Raw genomic sequence first — 20,400 nt, 5'->3', positions numbered from 1 at the left:
ACCACCCCTTCAGTGGGGGCTCAGTCCTGGGGTGAGTTTCCAATACCCACCAGAGTGAACTGGGACTCACATTTCATTAATTCAGGACAGGGTCCACCAAAACCAACGGAGCAAGACACAAATGACACCAGGTGTCAGGAACTGGATCTCTGTCACTCAAGTGCCTTTTCCTCTGACAACAGTTAAGAGCACAAAAAATAGAAGCTTTAACTTGAAGTGAATTCAGCTGCATGTGATGCTCTGTGGTAACAAAGTTTGCCATTTTCTTGTGGCTTCAAACTGGCTGAAAGCTAGTTATTAACCCAGCTCCTGGCCCTGGTTTACTGAGCCTGACAACTAATTTGGGGAAATGGACAATCTAGCACTGGATGTTTCCAGCACAACTTAGCAGGGGGCTGGGATTTTGTCTAGGTTGGGGATCCTTCCCTGATATTTCTTGCCATGACCAAACTGGGCTGGAAGATATCAACTAATGGTAACTGCATCTGAGAGTAGTTGCTAGAAATGTGCTTGTGTTATTAAAATTTGGATATGCATCTCAGGAATCACAGTTGGGCCTCCACAAATCCTAAGAAAGAAATTGCAAGAAAGGCAACTTGGAAAGGCAGCTTTCTCTTCTAGGGTGATCAGGATGGTGGTGTAGTTGTACAAGCCTGAGACACTGTGGGCTGGTGGTGGCAATTCAAGATTTATCAGCTGCCTGTGGTTGTTTGTCAAGATGTCCAGCAGGATTCCTCTGCTGTTTGTAAGCTGTTTAATGCTGTGCCTAATTTTAATCTGCAATGTACTGTTTGTCCACATCTGTTGTATTAAAGTGTTCATTAGCATTTAAAGAAGGAGCGGATGGTATTGATCATGCCCATTAAAATTAAACAATCATGCATTAGTGACTGATTAGAAATCCTTTTGCTGTACCAGCATTGCTGGTTAAAGCAACAGTGAGTGAACTTGTAAAAAAAAAAATTAGCACGATTTAGTTTTCCATCTCGTTTTTATCACTTTTAATGTGGCTAGTTCCTATCTTGGTGATAATTCATTATAAAAAAAAATGTGCTTATATTTTCACACACACCCCCAGTACTTTACAAAGCTGAGCCCTTTTTTTCTCATGTTTTACTAACATGCAGCTAGAAGACTATGCACAGCAATGTGTAAAATCAGAATGTCTTGGGCAACTACGCCTCAGGAAATGCTCTTTGGAAAGGAGCCATGTTATGTTCACTTAGGGTTTTCTTACAAGTCTGTTAAAGGCAACCATATTTAAGTGCCAGTATGCCTAGATTTGTATGCCAGGAGCTGGACACACTGCCCTCCATCCACACACTTGGCAGTGCTGCAGCTCCCTCCATGGCTGACTCTGCAAGTGGCACAAAATACCACTGCTCTAGAGCTGCCCCTTGGTTTCTTGGCTTTTCTTTCTCTTGGGCTCCGTATCTCCATGCTTGGGTGTTGATGTTTTCTTAATCCCCAAAAGGTACCTGCATTTTCCTCTTCCAGGGTTTAAAATGCTCTGAACTATAAGAAGTGAGCTCTGACATGCCTGCTGGAATGGATGATGAAAAATAGCAAAGAACTCATGAAGGCAGATTCAGAACTGGACGTCCAAAGTGAGTGAGTAATTGTGTCCAATTGAAAGAATGTTTACAAAATCAGATGCAAATTTTATTTTCCCCCCCCCTTTTTTTTTTTTTTTTTTTTTTTTTTTTTTTTTTTTTAATGTGAGACTTGCTGTCAGAGCTGACACAGAGTCCTTCTTTTCATTCAGTAGCATTTTACTCTGGATCTTGTGGGAATTCCAAGAGCTGCCCCGCTCTCTCTGGATGCCCGACATCAGCAGGAAAGTTTCAGGGTGAACAGCAGCATCTCTTCCCAGCAATTGGTTCTTGACCCTGCCGATGGGTTGTGAGGAAGGAAGCAGTGCTCAGGTCAGACAGGAAGAGCAGGTTAACCTCAGCATCATGGTCCTTGGTTTTCTGAAATTTTACAAAATTTACCTCCACAGCTGATGTATTCATAGCATGGGCAAAAAGACTTCTTTTTCTGCCAACAAGGCATGTGGTTCAATGTGGGATTTTTTGTCTTTTTTTTTTTTTTTCTTTCTGTTTGTCTTTCCCTTATACCTAAGGATAGCTTTAAAAGAAAATAAAACAAAAAACAAAAAACAACAACACTGAGGGTAGCAACCATTCTTCTTCAGCTCAGTGGCCCAGAGCTGGGTCTGACTCTGTTGCATATTGGCTTCCTAAGAACATAGGTTTCCCCAGCGGCACTGGGGTACCTGCCACTGCCCATCAGGACTGGCTGTAAGAGATGAGTGTCCTGGGGATGTGCTCCATAGAGGGAGTGACAGCCAGACCAGCAGCTTTGCGTGGTGCTGCACTCTCCAGGCGCTTGTTCCCTGTGTCTTGCAGGTCAGAGACATGTGCTGCTGTGCCGTGTACCAGCTGGCAATTCAAGCCCCTGTGAAACCCTTCTCCTAAGCAGGGCAGCACGTGAATGTGAGCCTCCCTGGAGCAAAAACACTGCCCAGGCCTGCAAATACAGGCTGCTTTTGTTTGCCTACAGCCAGGGCAAGTCCCTGTCCAGCTGGAAGGGGAGAGTGCCCATTTGTGCCTCCCCCCAACTCTGCCATGACTGAGCTAATGCCCCATGAGAACCTGCTTTCCTGCTGTGAAATGGGGATGGGTGATTTTGGACATGGTTTACTTTTTAAAGAAAAAACTGACTACTGCAGTTTTGCTCTATCTTATCTGCTCCCACAGATGATTTTCTAGTAGTTGGCCATGTATGACAGCATGGTGACCAGAATTTGGCAACTTGCTGAGCTGATTTAAGGGGCTGCTCCACAAAGAGCAAGAGCCCCCGGCCATGGCACCCCTCACCTCTGTCCTGCTCTCTAGCTCAGCTGATGCTGCTCAGGATCAAACCCCATGTATTTTAAGACTTCCTATAACTTGCAGACTTGCTGCAAAGAACATTGAACTGTACAGCAAATATATGGAATTGATTTTTTTGATTGTGGTGGAGAATGCACTTTGACATAGTAATAATAATAATAATAATAATTATTGTTACTTTAGGCTGGGAAAGACGGGCAGTGACTTATGTAACTGGAAAAACCCCAAACTGAGAGACCTCCTGGCATCTCGTGTCACTAAATGGAATCAAATAGCTGTGCTACCTCTGAAAATTACATCTGACAGAATTATTTTCTGTACATGTGTCCATAGAAGGGGTTTTTTTACATAATATTTTTATCTAATGAATTACCACGCTTAGCAGTTTCAGCCAGTTTGTTGCAAAAATGTAGAGGTTAGAGAGGAGAAGTCTATTAAGGCAATAACACAAATGCGGGTTTGCCAAGATCACGTTTGAGAGAATGTAAAACCAGGGCATTTGAGATGAAGAACTCCGAGGACAGAGGAACGGCGCCGGCAGGCAGTGGCCTCCTGGCAGAAAGGCGAGCTGGGGGCACAGCGTGCAGCTCTTCCCTCAGCTCCCCCCGCAGACCACGCACGCTCCCCACAGCCGCAGCCCCTGCCGGGGCCGGAGCTTCCTCCCGGCCACCTCCCGGGGCTCTCTGGGTCTGCTGGCGGCCGGAGACAGGGACATCGTGCTCTGCAGGATGCAGCGGCTGAGTGTCCTTGGGGCTCAACACGAACATTCCTTTTCCTGCCTTAGCAAGCAAGGTGAGGGCTCCCTGCAGCAGAGAGGGCATTTCCCTCATGCTGTGAAAAAACCCAAGGGCTTGAAACTGTGCCCTGGGGACCTCTGGCAGGCACTAGCGAGCCCTGAGGGAGGCTTTCTACTTGTCCCCCTCACTTCCTCCCTCCTGAGAGAGCTGCCTGGGGCGAGAGATCCCTGGGGAGGAGGTTATGCCACCACCTCTCCTCCCATCCTCTCCCAGCAACCACATCTTGCTGAAGGCTGGCGGAAGCAATGCAAATCAACGCTTGCAAAAAGGCAGTGGCAAAGCTTATATAAAAGGGCAAAAAACCAGACTACAGTAAGTATTTTGGTTATTTCCTGACAGCCTTCTGCTTCCCACAGCTATACATTTGCTGAACATTTTGTAAACGATTTCTTTATGAACTGACTAAATGTAATTTGTGTTTTCAAAGGGAAATAAAAATCAAAGCCCGACAATGAAAGGGCTGGGATCTTGTGCTTTTAGAAGTGGCTACTGCATATCAAAACCAGCTACTTTCAATCAACATTTTTTGCTATGCATTTTGTGGAATGGCTACAGGGTAATCAAATGAGCATTGTAATTATGCTCCCATAATGTTCATCATAATGCTCTGGGCTCCATATGATCTGCTGTGACTTACATTTGGAATAACCATTAAGGTTTCTATCAAAAATGACCACATTTCAGCCATTCTCTTAGTGTGCTGATGGATGTACTATCAACTGCACTTTTTCTGACACTGATTTGTATTATTCCTTTGGTTTTTCTTCACTTATTCTTTCAATTTTTGTGGTCTTGCCAGTTTGTGTCAAAGAAACACGGATTGGATAGGATCAGACATGACCACTTTCAATTCAACATGCAGGACGCATTGGCACCCAGCCTTTACTAACAAGAAAATCAAAGCAAAGCACAAGGAGATACAAACCTGTTAAATTAAAAGGAGAAAATCTATTTCTCCTTGGAGAGAGAAAAAAGGAAAAAGATACTAATTGCATTGTGGGGGTATTTTCTGGAGCCGGTACAGTTGGTCTTACTAGAAACTGATTGTACATGTTAAATATTTAAACTTATATTTATTTTACAAAATCTGATTCTGCCTATCAGAGCACAGTGTTAAAGTATTTACATTAAAAAGGTACTCCATAAAAATTCATGTCCAGCAAACATGTAGAGATTTAGCTGTAATTAAATCTCCAAAAGTGGCTATCCTCCTGCTTCTGTGTAAGAACAAGTGTGTCCTTTCTGGATTGCAATCAATAGCAGGTTACCTGATTATACACCTCATTATGTCTTGTATAGTAGTGTGTGCCACTGGAGGGTGGGTTGTGAACAAATAGATATGCTTGATCAGATCTTTTCAAGAAACACACCTTACAGAAGAGAGAAAAACAATTAGTACGTGTTATAGGTTACCGATTTATGATTTACATCATAAATCAATGTCTGATTATTTTAATGCAAAATGTTTTTTAGCTTCATTTTATTGCACTAATGGTTTCAATAACACACTATAATTTGCTCAGATGAAGAGGTGATTGGACAGCTCTTACAGAAATTTTTAATTACTGTCATTAGTGGCTGCAATCTTATTCTTTCCTATGGAGCTGAGATATGTGTTATTGCATTGTGCTACAGATATGCGGCCCTGAGAGTCCAAACTCTCCCTTTCCTCCTAAATGCTTGCATCTATAAGTATGTGTCACTGTGCAAGTCTCATCACGATAAATACTAGCATCACACAAACATTAACTAATGTATCCACATGCTATTTTAGGCAGGTGTGGTGGTGCATCCCCACCCTTGGGCCATACCCTGATTTCAGAAATACTCATTAAGCCTTGGCCTTGACAAACACCACCTGGGCTAAGCCCCTCTTCAGCTTGTCAGAAACACTGCCTGCTCCCAGGAGCTTATGCTTTCTAGTGAGGCTGTTTTTAATGAACAGCCTTGAAAACTGATTATTCTTGCCTGAATAACAACCCAAGTGGAACAACATTTTTGTTACCACACTTTTAAAGAAAATTACCGACCCAGATTGTGGCCATCATGGAAAACTATTATGACTAAAGCCAACTCTTTTGTGATCCTATAAAGAGCACTCCTAAGTGAGACCCTTTGAGTCCAGCTGGACTGCAGAAGGTTGTGGCCAGCATCTCCCCCTGAGTGGGACCTCTCAGAGCCAGCCAACTCTCACGTTTGCCATACTTGGGGGACCACCACCAATTGCCAACAATGGAGTCTGCACTACCCTCACTCCTCAAGACTCAACCCTTTGCCCGTTGAGAAATTGCAAAGGCATGTGATGTGAGTACTTTGCTGAATTCAAAGGGAATTTTTCAAACGTATACACCTTGTACATAGTCCTTTGGGTCTGTGTGTGAGTGTGAATATGCTATAGCAAATGTACTATGAATGTTGCTTTCCTAGATTCTTAAGTATGTTAGATCTGTAAGTTAGGCCTATTACTGATTTACTGCTGTGCTATAGTAAATCCTGTAAGAATCTTTTGTTAAATTGTTTACATTGAGCTGTTGACTAAGTGCTGTTAAGCTTAAGTGCCATTAAAACTTTTAGGCCTAAACCATTTCTCAAGTGTGGGGCTAAGTTAGGCAAGGAAGTCCATTCTGAACCTCCAATGGGAGGGTCTCCCTTATACTTTTTTATCCTTACTCTTTCTCAGCCTTACCCTTTTTCCATGTAGATAATTCTTGGTTGATTTAAGTTTTAGATTGATTTTAGACTGCAGTATAATTTTTCTCTGTGTGCTTTACCCATCTAGTTAGTAGTAGAGTGAACCTTGCCAATGAATTTTGTCATGCTTTTACTTTTATGTTAAACATACTTTTGCCAATACCTTTGCCTGGGATTCTTTGAGTGTTCTAAAACACTCATTCCTGATAGCAGGTAAAAATGTATTGATTCAATTAAAAAAAAGAAATAAAGGGAAAGAAGCATAAAGAGTGTTGAGTGTAGTTAAGATAGGAAGCACAGAGGAGAGCCAGGGACAGGGCAGCAGGAGTCCTGCCTCCAGAGAGAAAAACCATGTTACAGTGCCAACAGCCGAAATCTGCAGGGTGACACAGAGGACAGCACTTGTCCTTTGTCCCAGCAAACCAAAGGTCACATCCATTGTTTCTGACAATGGAGCTATTGTTGGAGGTCCATGTTCTTGCTGCTGCTTGAAGCTCCTAACATGTAAACAAGTTTGATTCCCACAGATAGCTGCAGAAAGCTTTGCATGCTCAATCTAGTGCATGGCCCTCATAATTTCAGCTTTTTCCCTTAGCAGGTCTTCCAAGGGCTGCTACCATGTAGTGACAGCTCATTTCAAGGACAGACTAGACCTTCACAGACTATTTTCTTGAAAACAACTGACAAAATACTCCAGATGATCTTTGCTGACATCTGAGCCCTGAGAGATGAGCTTGCTGGTAGCACTGGACAGGCTATGCAGGACCCTGACTGGGGGACTGAATGGGCAGGGATGTTTTCCTCCACTCACAATAGCCTAATTTAAGCGTGGCTGAAAATGCAATGCTCACCTGAGTTCAGCTTTGCATGTCTTCAGCTACTCTTAATAGCAAGATGTAAGACAGTGGTGCTGCCTATGTCTTGACAAACACAGAAAAACTTTTTCCATCGAGGTAAAGCCAGTTGCTAGGTTTGTTCTGCCCATCCTCTGAGGGCACCTGGGCCCTGCAGGGCAGAGCAGGGGCATGCAGTCCGTGAAGATGAAAACAGGGGAAATCACAGTGTCACAGGTCACAGCCATCTCCTGAGTTACAGACCTTCATTTTCTGGTACCCTTGCTCTGTGCTGTAGGAAGGGAAGCCTCTGCCCTTCACATACATCCCATTTCTCTTTTCCCTTTCCTGCACTCTACTCCCCAGTCATCTGTAAAATATGTGAGCTGATATACAAAATTTTCAATAAAATAATTATTTTTCACATATTAAAAAAAATCCTGACAACACAGTTCATGAAATGTCCTGTCTGGATTCCCCACAAAGTCTCTGCTCTGGCCTATTAATTTGAAAGCCATTTGACTACATATGTAGTTTGAAGAATGCTATTTGCATTAAGCATTAAATAGATAAGTAACTGCAGTCTGAAATTTTGCTTTAGCTAGTGCCATCAGTACTCCATAACGTCTCATATCATGCTCTTGAAAGCTGTGAAGGTTGGCTACTTCTCTAGTACAATTCTGATAATTGTGATTCAAGATGTTAAGGGTTTACTGTTCATAAACTGAATCTCTTCTTACATGTAAGTAAACTAGTATTTGTAGATTTCTTTTTCTGAAAGAAGTAAAACTACATCAAAATTCAAAAAACACCCCCCCCCCCCTTGCCCTCCCCCTTTCCCAACTGAGCTGTCTTGTTTGGAAGCCATGTGGGTGGCAATCTTCCACTAAATGTGCATTTAGAGGAATGGAGTGCGGTCTGGTCTCTGGAGAACCGGTTTAGTTCATCCGCTTTTGTGTGTGCTGAGAAGCCAGCAGTGCAGGTAAGTGTGTAATTATGGGTTTATTTAAAATGGAGATTCTTTTACATGACAGATTGCAGCATGCGCATGAAGAATAATGCCCACAGAAAATAGAACACCTCCGTGAGGCTCCTGCACCCTGTTGTGCTGTAGCCTATTTACAGGCTTTGGCTCAGAGATGATTCGTGGTTTGCCTTACACGGGCACAGGTTTGCACATGCACCTGGCCTCCTCCCTCCAGCTGACTGCACTGGGGACTCTCCTGCTGCCAGGGAGGCACCTGGAAATGCTGAGCAGCAAGAGTTGCACTGCTGTTGAGCCCTGCTCAAACCACAGGATAAACAGAGGATTATAGCAAACACCAGGGCCACAAATTCCATACAGCTTCTTCAGGGCTTCTGCCGTTACTATTGCTGCCAAGTACCACGTAGCAGTTACTTTGTTGTGTTTAACAGCTGTACTTGATTTAATGTGCTGCGATACATGTTACCAAAAATGGTTTAAAATGACTGATCTATTTTCTTTTGGCCTGTCTTCAAATAGTATTGTGATTGCAAAGGGCAAGGCAGCCAACTTGGTAAAATTCTGTTGAACTGCTGCTACCCGAGTAGAGGCGCCACCCACAGTCTCACTCCTAACGCTGATCCAGGGGCCCTGGTGAGTGACCCTCCATTCCCCGTGGGACTCAGGGCAGCCTGCGCGCTGCGAGGCGGGTGTTCTGACAACAGTGCACGTGTACTACACTGCTTGGCAGGCGGTGCGGGCACTGCTGGGGGCAGCCAGGACACAGACCCTGGGCTTTATTTCCTGGAGAAGCCCCATTGCCCTTGAAAACTGGCAAGTTTAGGGGGTTTATTTCAGAGTGAAGACAGCCTAGGTTTGCATATTAAATTATTTAAAACAAGAAAAGGAGAGCTAGAAACCACGGAGGCTGCCCAGCTGGCCCCGGCTTAGGCACGCGAGGGCGCGATCCCCGCCCCCCTTCTGCACCCGAGTCCCGCCGCATTCCTCCCGGGAGCTTTTCGCGCCACAGGGCCAGGCCCTTGCAGCTCCACAAACCAACACCGCTAATAGAAAAAAAAAAGAGAGACCCGCGCACTGGCTCCTTCGGGACAACCCGCGATACCGGATGAGTTTCTCAACACAGGCGGGTGGGCGGGGGCAGGGGGAGCGCGCCGGGTGCCCGACCCCGCGGCGTTTCCGCTGCATCTGCCAGGACGCGGGCGGCAACGCGGGAAAGGCGCCGCCGGCCCCGCCCCCCACGGTCCAGCCGCTTTGGCGCGAACCTTCAGTTCCCAGCGCTCGCCCGCCGCCGCCAGCATGGCCCCGCCGCGCCCGCAGGTGAGCGCTGCCCGCGGCCGCCGCGGCCCCCCGGGCTCGCCCCAAGGCTGGGGGTCGCTCCGGACAGGGGGGAGGCTGTGGCGCTTGCCGCCGCTCCCGTGACCCTCCGGGGGCTTGAGAACGTGGGCAAGCCGGACTAAGCCGCGCTGCGGAGGACTGGTGGGGTCGCGTGGGGATCTCTTTAGTTTGGGCACCCCAGGGAGAGCGACGTGGGGGGGGGAGCCCCGCCTCTCGGACCGGCAGCCTCGGGACTCCTGCCCCGCCGCTGTGCTCGGGCGCCCCGCGCATGGCGGTGCCCTCGCCCGTGTAACTGGGGTAGGGGACTCGGCTTGGGAGCCGCGCTCGGCGGGGAGCCGGCGGCCCGGAGCCATGTGCCCATCGCCCCCGCCTCGCCGAGGGCTCGGGGACGGTCGTGGGGCGGCGTTGCGGGGGCGGCCCCGCGCGGCAGGGGCGGGAAGGAGCGCAGGGGTCGGCGCGGTGGCGGGCGGGCGGCCCGGCCGCGTGTGTGCGGGGCGGCACCATTTTAGCGGGAGGCGGGGAGAGGCGCTGGCGGGGTCGCGCCCGAGGGGACGGGCGTGTCTGCGGGACCCCGGCCGCCCCTGGGCCGGGCTGCTCCGCGCCTGAGGGTCCCCGGTGCGGGCCGGCCCGCCGCGGCGCCGTGCCCCCGGCTGCGCGCACCCTCAGCCGCGGCGGGCGGCACCAGAAAGCGTCCCTTTTGTGTCTGCGGCCGGCTGGGGCGGGCCGCGCTTCGGTGCTCGGCGGAACTGTGGAGCGAACAGCCGCAAGCAGAGCGGTGCTTTGGAGAGGACGGAGGGCTCCAGGTTGGCCCGGGCAGCTGCTGTTTGAGCCCTGTCTGTCCAGCGTTTGGCCCGGCCGGTGGGCCCGTGAAGTGCCAGCGCTCATGAGCGGAGCAGCACCTCAGTGTGGGTGCTGTCCCCGGCCTCGATATTTGTTCCCTCGGAGGATAAAATTGGTCACTGCCAGTAGAGACATTTCCTGGGAAAGGAAAACCTGAAGCCCGTTTTAAAAAGTCTTCTAAATAGGTGGCAAAATGAACAAAAAATAGCAAGCTGCTTTGTCTAGAACAGTTGTTTTAAATCTGTGGGTAGGATTCTTTGGCCCTTCCTTAAGAGCTGCAGAGTATTTAGTGTTTGCTTCAAACTGCAAGTAATAAGTGAATCAAAGTAGTTTTCTAGGCATTTTCGTGTACTTGCACTTTTTTTTTTTCCATCAGTGGGTATGATGACTGGGGAATGACATGATTTATGTGCTTATTTCCACTTGTCTGTTTGCATAAAAGAAGTATTAAATATTAAACGAAGTTCATCTGTAAGAATGATCAGAACTGTATCAGAGTAAAAACTGTTGTCATTCCTAACTTTGAGATTTATTTCAAAGCTGCTGTTTGTTTTCTGACTTGCATCCAAGATTGCTGAACATCCTAAAATGTTCAAACTTCCTAAGCTTCAATAAAAATATATTCTTTAAAGCTACTATGTTGCAGTAAGTCTTTTAATGGTGTTGCTGTTGTCCTTTTGTAGCGCCGAAGTTGTCCAGGAAGGAGAAACTTCACAGCCTTTCGAAATACGAAACTGATTCCCATGGAAACATCCTCATCCTCTGATGACAGTTGTGACAGTTTTGGTTCTGATAATTTTGCAAACACAGTAAGTACAGTACAAGAACAAATAAGATGGTAGGTACAGTACTAGTAAAGATTGCAAAAATATAAAGCTAATAATGTAAAACTACTTGCTCTGCTTATGTTTTTGTATATTAGTTATAACCCTGTGCTATATGCTGTAATTTAATTTCACTCTTTACTTGTGCTTCTAGGTGGTAATTGTTGGAAACCGATTAGCTATCAATTCTAGCCTTTGATATGTCACCTAACCTAATATGCCTGGTAATTTGCAGCTGTGGTTCTCAAACCCCTAGTGAAATGCATTAACTTTTTTTTTTTCCATTATTAAAAAGCTATTTGCTTGTACCGCACTTATAAATGTTAATGATTTTCTGTACAACTGAAGTTAAAAGGATATTTTATTTTTTGTAGAAATGCAAATTTAGGTCGGATATTAATGAAGAACTGGCAAAAATTTTTCATGAAGCCTCTGATGATGAATCTTTCTGTGGCTTTTCAGAAAATGAGGTTCAAGATGCATTGGTAAGGCAGTTGGATTTAGTTTGCTGTTTTATATTTAAGTTCTTACACATTCTTCATTGGAAAATAATGCCAGGTTCAGCTTGAAAGTTTAGTGTTTCAGAAGGAAGCACCATTTTGTTTAGTAAAAAGTCCAAGTAGCCAAAGCTCAGTTTTCTTTTGGTCTCCATGAAAAGCACTCAAAATATTTTAAAATCTGACATATTTATTTTGAAATACACCTCTTAAAACTGTCCTTGCTGGATGTTACTCTGGAGCCTAACATTTTTGGTTTCCTTAATATGAAATGTTAGGCTAGCCCATAGACTCCAGCACACCTTGGAAAAATTGCTTTGTGTCTTGACATGCAGTCAGACCTCCACTCTGGCAACCTAACAGGGAATGCTGTGTGTCTTTCAACAGTAGAGAAATAGTGACAGGTGGTGAAATCTGCCTTTCTGCTTTTCCTTGACATCAGTGCAAAATCAGTTTTATTGCTTAAAAAGATCAATAGTTGCTATTCAGAAGAGAAACTGAAGTAGTACCACATTTGGCAAAACCAGGTTTGTCATAACTTCAGCACATACTGAAGAATGACTAGAAAAGAAAAAATACCTAATTAGAAGAAATCACGTCTGAGTTAAAACACAGTAGTAAAGAGAACAAGTAGGAGACAAAGCAGAATAGATAAGTAGAAAAAAAGAGTCAGTAACTACACATAACATGCAACCAGAATCACATACCTGCTTTATAAAAACCCTGTGTAAATAAAAATGGCCATTGGTGCCCACTGTTGCTGCTGATCAAAATAAGGCTGTCTTGTTGTGTCTAAAAAGAAGAATCAAAGCCTACTGCATAATGAGCTTTTAACTAAATAATTTATCTCCTCAGTGAACCATTGGTTCTTGGGAAATTTGTAAGCAAGACATCAGAATTCAAAGATAGAAAATACTGTGATTTTATTTGTAACTATTTCATTGGTTGATCCTAGAAGAAAGTTTCCATTTTTTATCATTGATACTGTGAGATGACTGTACTTGACAGCTTAAAAAAACTGGGTTTGAGTGTGTACGGAGAACTGCATAGTGACTTTTTTTACAGCCAAATGCTATTTGTAGCAAAATTGAGACCTTTAAAGGCAGTTCTCTTTCTCATAGGATACACACAAACTATTTTTTGCTGTTAAGACTTGCAAGTGACAGCTAAGAATGCTATAACTGGACCTACACTCCCTTTTCTGGTGTGTTTGGCAAAACCATGTGGGTCTCCCTGAGAGATTTTTATCCCTGTATCCCTTCTCCTTCCCTCCCGCTCCAAAATGCACTAGAACACTAGGACTGGACGTCTGGATTTCAGCCAGGTAGCCTCTTAAAATTACTCTTAGACAAAATGTTGTCAACTGTATTTAACTTCAGAGCAACTCTCTTGGATTTACATGCTTCCATTTTGGTTTGTTAACAGAAATTGGAATCGGATTCAGATGAGAATGATACAAGTGCTGAAAGTGAGGTAGATCAGAGACCGCAGAAATGCCCTGTTCCTCTGAAAGTAGCCATGAAGTTTCCACCTCGAAGATCACAGAGGAGGAAGGGTGGGATGGAGCCTGTTCCTGAAACACCAATGCCCGCTCCAGATTCAGACTCTGACATGGAAGAAAATGGTGCTATGTTTTTAGAAAAAAGAGCTCTAAACATAAAGGAAAACAAAGCAATGGCAAGTACTCTGTGGACTGGCCCTTTTCCCCCCCTCCCTTTTGACTGTTGTGGGACCTCTGTTTAAATTCACTGTAATGGGAATTACCTGAATGCATTACAATGAATTTGCATTCCTAAAATATAATTCTGATACTTTTCTGGCATATGAAAATCCATAGGCTGCAAGCCTAACAACATAATAAGTTTGAACATTTCCAAATTAGTTGCAGTCACTAAAACATAAATAAGACATAAATGTAAAGAGTTGAAGAATGACTGCATTTCCTATAAGTAATTGTACTTCTAGCCAATTGCTCTAGTAGTCTGTAATAGCACATAAATATCCTTTTAAGGCTCTGCTTCATTTTTCTCTCTCTTGTTAGCTTGCAAAACTAATGGCTGAGTTGCAAAATGTTTCTGGTATCTTTGGTGGGAGAAAATCGTTGCCAGCTGTCAGTCATGTGAGTATAAACTTACTGCTTGCATTGAGATTTCCAAGAGTCAAATTCTGACATTACAAAGCAGGATTCTCAGTGTAAAAGCTTAATAAACCGTGCAAATCAAAGTCCAGTTAGAATTTTACGGCTTCCTAAAATGGGTATCCTCATTGTGTAATTCTCTTTTGATTTGCCATGGTATAAAGCAGATGAATTTCTAAAGCTTAGATGTCTCCACAGGCCAATAAAACCAAACAAGGTGCTATGTAAATATGTGTTTATACAAAAGCTGCAGATGAGGGAGGGCAGCTCAGACTTGGATATTCTGAGTTTGGAGTCTTGAAAAACACCTGGCATTTAGCCTAAATTTAAAGAAGGTTGGGTTGTGAATCAGCAGTGTAATGAATTCCACTGCTGATGTATTTGTAATTTGGGTGAAGATTAGAACAACGCTGTAAATTGCAGCTCCTCATAGACATGGGTTCTGCTGCTTTTGACTATTTCTCTGTAACTAGCAAAATGCTGAAGATGAACCTGCTTAGGATGTTCTTTTGTTTTCTGTCAGGGACAGGGATGGACATGTCTTAGATGAGAGGGAGGCATCTTTAGGGGAGGAATTCAGCAGGGTCAGGAGCCATCTCTGTTTTCACCTGTTTCATCAGGGGCTTTTAAACATTAGCAGGGACCAAAGCGACTTCCAAGGCATTCATTGCCCAAATGTGCCTTGAGAAGGAACCCAGACCGGAGTTCTCGGCCTCACACAAGGTCCAGGTCCTTGATTGAAGGTCCCCCTACTCTTGTACCAGAGGAGGAGGAAGAAGATGACCGGTACATCTTGGTGAGAAGAAGAAAGATGTCTGATGAATACCTGGAGGTATGATGAAGATCTAGTTCTCCTGTTGTGGGTTGTGAGGGTGGTTTTTTGTGAAGGTTTCCCTTCAAGAAAATAGTGATTCACAGAGAGTGGATGAGGTTTATCAGTATGCCATGGCCTTGGAAAAATTAAAACAAAACAAAACAAAAAAAAACATAAAAAGGGCATTTTGTATGTGCTCTCTATTTCCCCTTCCTTGTCCTTGAAAAACCACTTCCTCTTGCACTCCAGCAGGAGAGAAGCAAGATCAGTAGCATTGCTGCACCCTGAAGGGGACAGATCAAGTAAAGGTGCTAAAGCTGAATCTATGTCATACATCTATCTGTACAGAGTTCTGTTATATCTTGGTTAAATATATGATGGGTGTTTGAGACTTCAGCATTGCTGTGAAGATCCTCACCTTTGTAGAGTTTTTGCCAAAAACTAATACTGAAAGTGTTGTGTCTTTGCTATTCAGCATGAAGCCCGTACTCCCAGGAGGGGTCACCGTGGTGCCGTGGCTTTTCCACATGTTGTGCGCCCAGTTGAGGACATAACAGCAGAAGAGCTGGATAATATTTGTGGATCTGCAAGAGACAAAGTATATAATAGGGCCGTGGTAAGTGTGTTCGAGCTTTGTGAAATGTGTACTTTGTGAAGTCATTTTTTTGTTATTCCACGTTTGTGTTTTAGCATCAAATAGAGACACTCCCTCTCACTGAGAGAAGGAGGATGTGATTTTTGGGAGAAATACATCTGACACCTGGAAGTGTCCCTTCTTATTTTTGCTGAATTTGTAGAATGGCCTTTACCAAGCCAAGCAGCTTGCTTTCACTCTGGAACTACTGTAATACCTAAGTGATACCAGCCAGGGGAAGTGATTATCAGACACTGAAGATGTAGTGTTAAAACAGTCTTGGTTCAAACTTGCAAGGTGGCTTTCTGTTTCAAGATAAGCACTGCTAGCTGCCTAAGAGATTTTGTTCTATGGTTTTTTCCCCCTAGCCAAAATGCCATCTTAAATATCTTCTTTGTTTTTCCTGTGTTCTAGGGATCCACCTGCCACCAGTGTCGCCAAAAAACCATAGACACCAAGACAAACTGCCGTAACCCCGACTGCGTAGGAGTGCGGGGCCAGTTCTGTGGGCCGTGCCTCCGCAACAGATACGGGGAGGATGTCAGAACCGCACTGCTGGACCCGGTAGGGCAGTGCTCAGTGGTGGTTTATCCTGCTTACTTGCACAGCCAGGGGTATTGGTCGCTGACAGCAGGGGTTTAACAGAACTGCTTACAGTACTGTAGTATATCATGCAGTCCTAGCTTGATACACCCTGAATCACAGAACTGTGTTGTGTAGAACTTGTTGTATTTACTACTTCTGCAGTTTTATTTGCAGGAGTGAAGTATGAGAACAGAACAGCAGCCAAAATATTCCTGTGTTTGAGCATCAGAATAGTGTGGGCACTAGTTCTCTTTTGCCTTGCGTTAGTGCTTAATGCCCTATGGAAAGGAACTGTATTGTGGACAAAGTGCTGCTGGTGTGGGCTGTGATGTAGGAGTTAAAACAGTGGAATGCTTCCTGTGGTTATGTGCAAGGCAGGCAATGTAGAGCTTAATCCCCTGCAGACTGAGGAATTTGTACTCTTGCACTGGTTTAGACAACTTTAGGCAGTGCTGGTGTTCACTGCAGAACTCAATGTATAGCAGGGCACTCTTCTAAATTGTGGGTGTGAGTTAAATCTGGCATAAGATCTCAGCTAAAAGGGCTTCTTGTTGTCTCTCTTCTGTGTAGACATGGAGGTGCCCCCCATGTCGTGGAATCTGCAACTGTAGCTTCTGCAGACAACGAGATGGCAGATGTGCCACAGGTGTCCTGGTCTATCTGGCCAAGTACCATGGCTTTGACAATGTCCATGCCTACTTAAAAAGGTGAGTTTGCCATTGTGTCAGTGATGTGGCTGATTAGGTGGGATAAACATCTCAAAAGTGGGAAGACAAAGATTTCCACATCCTAGTTCGTCAGGTAAATCTCAAGATTACTCTGTTGCCTCCAGAATCTGAGATTTTGCCCTATGATTTTTCTGATACATTGATTCTTACCAAGAAGTGTATATCCACTCTGCCTTTTAGCTCTCAACCTCATGTATACTGTTAGGGCTTCCACTAATTGGTCTAAAGAGTTTTCAGTGTTTTGCTACAAGCTGACTCATGTTCTTAACTTGTCTTTCAGTCTGAAGCAAGAACTTGGAATGGAAGACTGAAGCTGTGACTACCTCTAAATTACATACTCTTTCACCAACGTAATACTGCCTGCAATGAATTGTTTAATCAAATGAGATTACAAAGTGCCTTCCCTGCTTCCCTTTTGGGTAAAAAAGGATAAAAAATCTTTCATTTATTTCGGTATAGATCATTCTTGGGAAAGCTGTTTAATGCAGGTATTCACCTACAGGCTATTGTTTTCTCTTTAGACAGCTTTGCGAATCAGATAGCATCAGTCCTTGTTTTCATGATAGTAACTTCTTTTTTTCTTCAGTAACTTCTTTTTTTTTCTTCCTGAAAGGAGATGGGGCTTTAAGTCATTAGTTTCACTCATGGAGTAATCTATGCTACAGGTTTACTTAAGCTCCAAAATTAGTTACAAAAATGTAGAGATGTTCTAAAAACTTCTGCAATACAGACACTTCACAATCATGTGGAATCATAGAATTCTCTGAAACAACAGCATGTTCCTATGTTAAGAAGGAAGCCCTGTAAGTCGCAGCTGAGCAGTCTCCAAGCACTAATATTTGGTTTTATAGAGTACTAAAAGTTCACACTGGCCATTTCAAGAAAGATTCTCTGAATTAAAAGATGCAGTAGGTGCTCTTTGACGTGGCACTTTGTGTTTTTGCGCAGATGAGAGAAGGCCACTGCTGAAAGCTTCCACAGCACTAGCATGCCTACTGGTGACAGTGGTGTGAATGTACTGGTATACACTGTGTAGTGACCACTGTCTAAAATGGAATGTTCCATGTGTTAAATTACTGGTTTGGTGGACTCTCTTTTCCTTGTTCCTGCTGTAGCTGCAGAACTGCTTTGCAGAGTCAGCAGTACTCCTGGGGAAGAGGGATACCTCCAGACCAGGGCTTGGTCAAGCAGAGGGGTGGCAGTTCATGTGCCTGTTGGCCATCTTTGAGTGGATGAAAGGTGGTAACTTGTTTAGTTTGGTTGTCAGGAAAACAGGCAATGAATGTTTCTGTATCTGGATCTTTGTGATTGTTGAAGATTCTTTAACATGACATTTGTGAAATGAAAGTTCAGCAGAAATGGAGCTAAAGAATTTGGATATGCTGTGCACATAAGGGTCTCCTCAGTCTTGTAGAAAAGAAGGAAATGCCATGAAAATTGCATCCAGAGAACCATAAAGGATGTAAATGTGCTTAGTTTTGTTATGGAAACTACTGTGCAAGCTTTCTATAAGGTTTAGAATGTAATGCTTTAAATAATTTACAGTTGAATAGTAGAAGAATCAACATGGGTTTACACTTCTGTGCTTGTGCAGTTTTTGCACTGTGTGTCCACAAAATGATCCGCGGTTCATACCTTTCTGGGAATTACATCGGTGTGAGTGGGAGGGGAGGAGAGAGGAATTTAGAAACAACAGATATTTATGTCTCAGACTTGCAGTTTTGTTTCATAAATCATCTCTCCTATTGAAAATCTCCAGTCCTCTCTTCATCTGTTTTTATAGTGTGAATAGCTGTGCAATCTGAGGTGTGGAGAGTGCTCTTCCCTCTAGGTACACTTTGTGAAGAAGGAACTCATTTTAGAAATACATGTTCTGACAGATAAAAGTGGTTGGGTTTTTTTTCTTCCTAATTGCTTGGCTTGCCTTCTGATTGCTAGAGTGTGAAAGTACTGTGTTAAAAGCAGACCCTTCTGTTATATTACAGAGACCTGCTGTATTTAGATTTACTCAGATCTACACTGTTCTGTACAAAATTTTTTATTTTGAAAATAAAAATTTTCAGTTTTAGAATATTTTTTGCCTCCGAACTTGTTTTAAAAAGCCTGTTAGAGCTATACTTCTGTTTTACCACTTTCAGGTGAACGTATGCTGCTAAGTAAAGGACTTGGTTGTTCCCATCATACCTGGGGGAGCAGTGGGACTTGGACCTATTATATCTGGCTTTGTGTTCCTGAATCAGGCTTGCTCTGATATTCATGCTGCTTGGATTGAATTGTTCGGTACCTGGTGACTAAGTGGTGATGGTCAAAATACAGAGTGCTTAGTTTAGGCTCAATACTGGCTCTAGGCATGTATGCTGTGTGCTTTACCCTCCTGCTTTTTCTCTGCTTTTTTTTTTTTTTTTTTTTTTTTTTTTTTTTTTTAAATCAGAAGCCTACATCCTGAGCTGACAAGGATGAGGATAAAATTTTGGACACAAGTTGGGAGTAATGTGTCTGCCATTTAAATTTATTTATTTATTCTTTTACAAACAAGCTCTTAAGTAGCCTCTCAGAAGCTCTTTCCTGGAGCAGAGAATTACCTGAGGGGCCTTGATTGCATGCTGATAGTGAAGACACTTGTGCTGCTTTTGTGCCCTGGGTCTAGAGGCAGGAGTTGTATGAGGCTGTGGCAGAAGGTTACACAAAGCTGTAACCTTCTGTAATGAGAGGAAATGGGAAAGAAGTGATCCAGCAGTGACTGAGCTGTCCCAGGTACTCTTTACTGGTAAAATCCTCACCTTGTTACTCTCACCTGAAAGCTGTGCTTAGTTATGCCTTTCATCACACTGCTGGTGATGTGAGAATAAATTCATATTTATGAATCGTGTAGGATGTTAGTTTGTTTTATGTTATTTGGTTCTTCCCCATTCCACTTGCTTTTTATTTAAGACAAACATTGAAACATTAGGTCTCTTCAAATCTTAAGAAAAAAAATTGTCTTCCTTAACAATTAAAGTTTTTTTCATTATATGTGAGTTTAAAAATCAACATGGCAGTGTTACTTCACAGGCTGAAGTAAATAAACATTGCAGAGCAGCACACTTGGCTGCTTAACCAGTTATATTAGTGTCAGGAACTGCAATGGAATTCTAACTTTGGAAACTACCTCTTTTCCTTCTTAGCCTCATGTGCTGATATACCTTTATTTTGTCTGCCAGCAACCTAAAAATGTATTTTGAAGAGAAAAGCACAGAGATGGCAACATACTGAAGCATCATCATCATTTGCTTAGGTAGTAAAATTAAATGAAAAAGGGCAAAATGCTGGTATCTAGTTAAAGAATGGCTTGAAGTGTTTCAGGGTGAGGGAACTCAGCTGACTTTGAAACCATCTGTAATACTCTGTGCATTTGAAACTTTTGGCAAGAGGGTCACCCACTGACCTCTGCTGGCACAATCCAGTTTGCTCTCTCAACGCATTTTTGTGAGTGCAGCTTTTGCATGGCGAATGGTGTGAGCTAGTGGGGAGATTTTGGAAACACTGCCTACTGTTCTTTCAAGTTCTCGGCCTCTAAAGCAAGTGAATAAAAAGATAAAACTCTCAAATAGAGGCTGGCCAGTCTATGGCGTCCTAAGCACCAGCACCCAGGTAGTGCCTGGCTTCATTGTAGATTCACATGAGTGTATGGGCTCCAAATGCCAAAGAAAGAGGACAGCACCACACTTGCATGACTGGGTCTCACTGTAATAAGCCTGGGTCTCCTAAAAGGGTATCAAAACCCCCACAAGCACTTTGGACCTGGGAAACAGTAGGGGAATTGT

The 20,400-nt window shown here is 43.8% G+C and overlaps 2 protein-coding genes across 3 annotated transcripts in view; both read left to right on the top strand.

The window, feature by feature from the left end:
* MAP3K20 (mitogen-activated protein kinase kinase kinase 20) overlaps positions 1–2,040 on the top strand; it is a 93,305-nt gene extending 91,265 nt beyond the window's left edge. The window contains exons 21-22 of one of the 2 annotated variants that reach the window (XR_010722129.1): positions 1,498–1,607; positions 1,769–2,040. The gene's annotated coding sequence lies outside the window, so the exon portion shown is untranslated. Of the gene's footprint in view, positions 1–1,497; positions 1,608–1,765 lie in introns of both variants that reach the window. The other variant, XR_010722128.1, reaches the window with a different exon arrangement.
* Positions 2,041–9,308: 7,268 nt separating this feature from the next.
* Positions 9,309–18,670, top strand: CDCA7 (cell division cycle associated 7). The gene is given in 12 exon segments (XM_066189922.1): positions 9,309–9,416; positions 9,418–9,450; positions 9,452–9,520; positions 11,062–11,187; positions 11,577–11,687; positions 13,125–13,376; positions 13,741–13,818; positions 14,474–14,668; positions 15,126–15,266; positions 15,699–15,848; positions 16,440–16,576; positions 16,878–18,670. Coding segments are annotated over 12 exon segments (1,431 nt in total). The 3' UTR covers positions 16,909–18,670.
* The last annotated feature ends 1,730 nt before the right edge of the window (positions 18,671–20,400 follow it).

The sequence above is a fragment of the Chamaea fasciata genome, unplaced genomic scaffold (assembly GCF_029207755.1).
Source record: "Chamaea fasciata isolate MVZ Bird 193981 ecotype frontalis unplaced genomic scaffold, bChaFas1.0.hap1 SCAF_8, whole genome shotgun sequence".
NCBI classification, from domain to species: Eukaryota; Metazoa; Chordata; class Aves; order Passeriformes; family Sylviidae; genus Chamaea; species Chamaea fasciata.
Note: the sequence above shows the minus strand (reverse complement) of the source record. Positions and strands in the feature narration are given on the sequence as shown.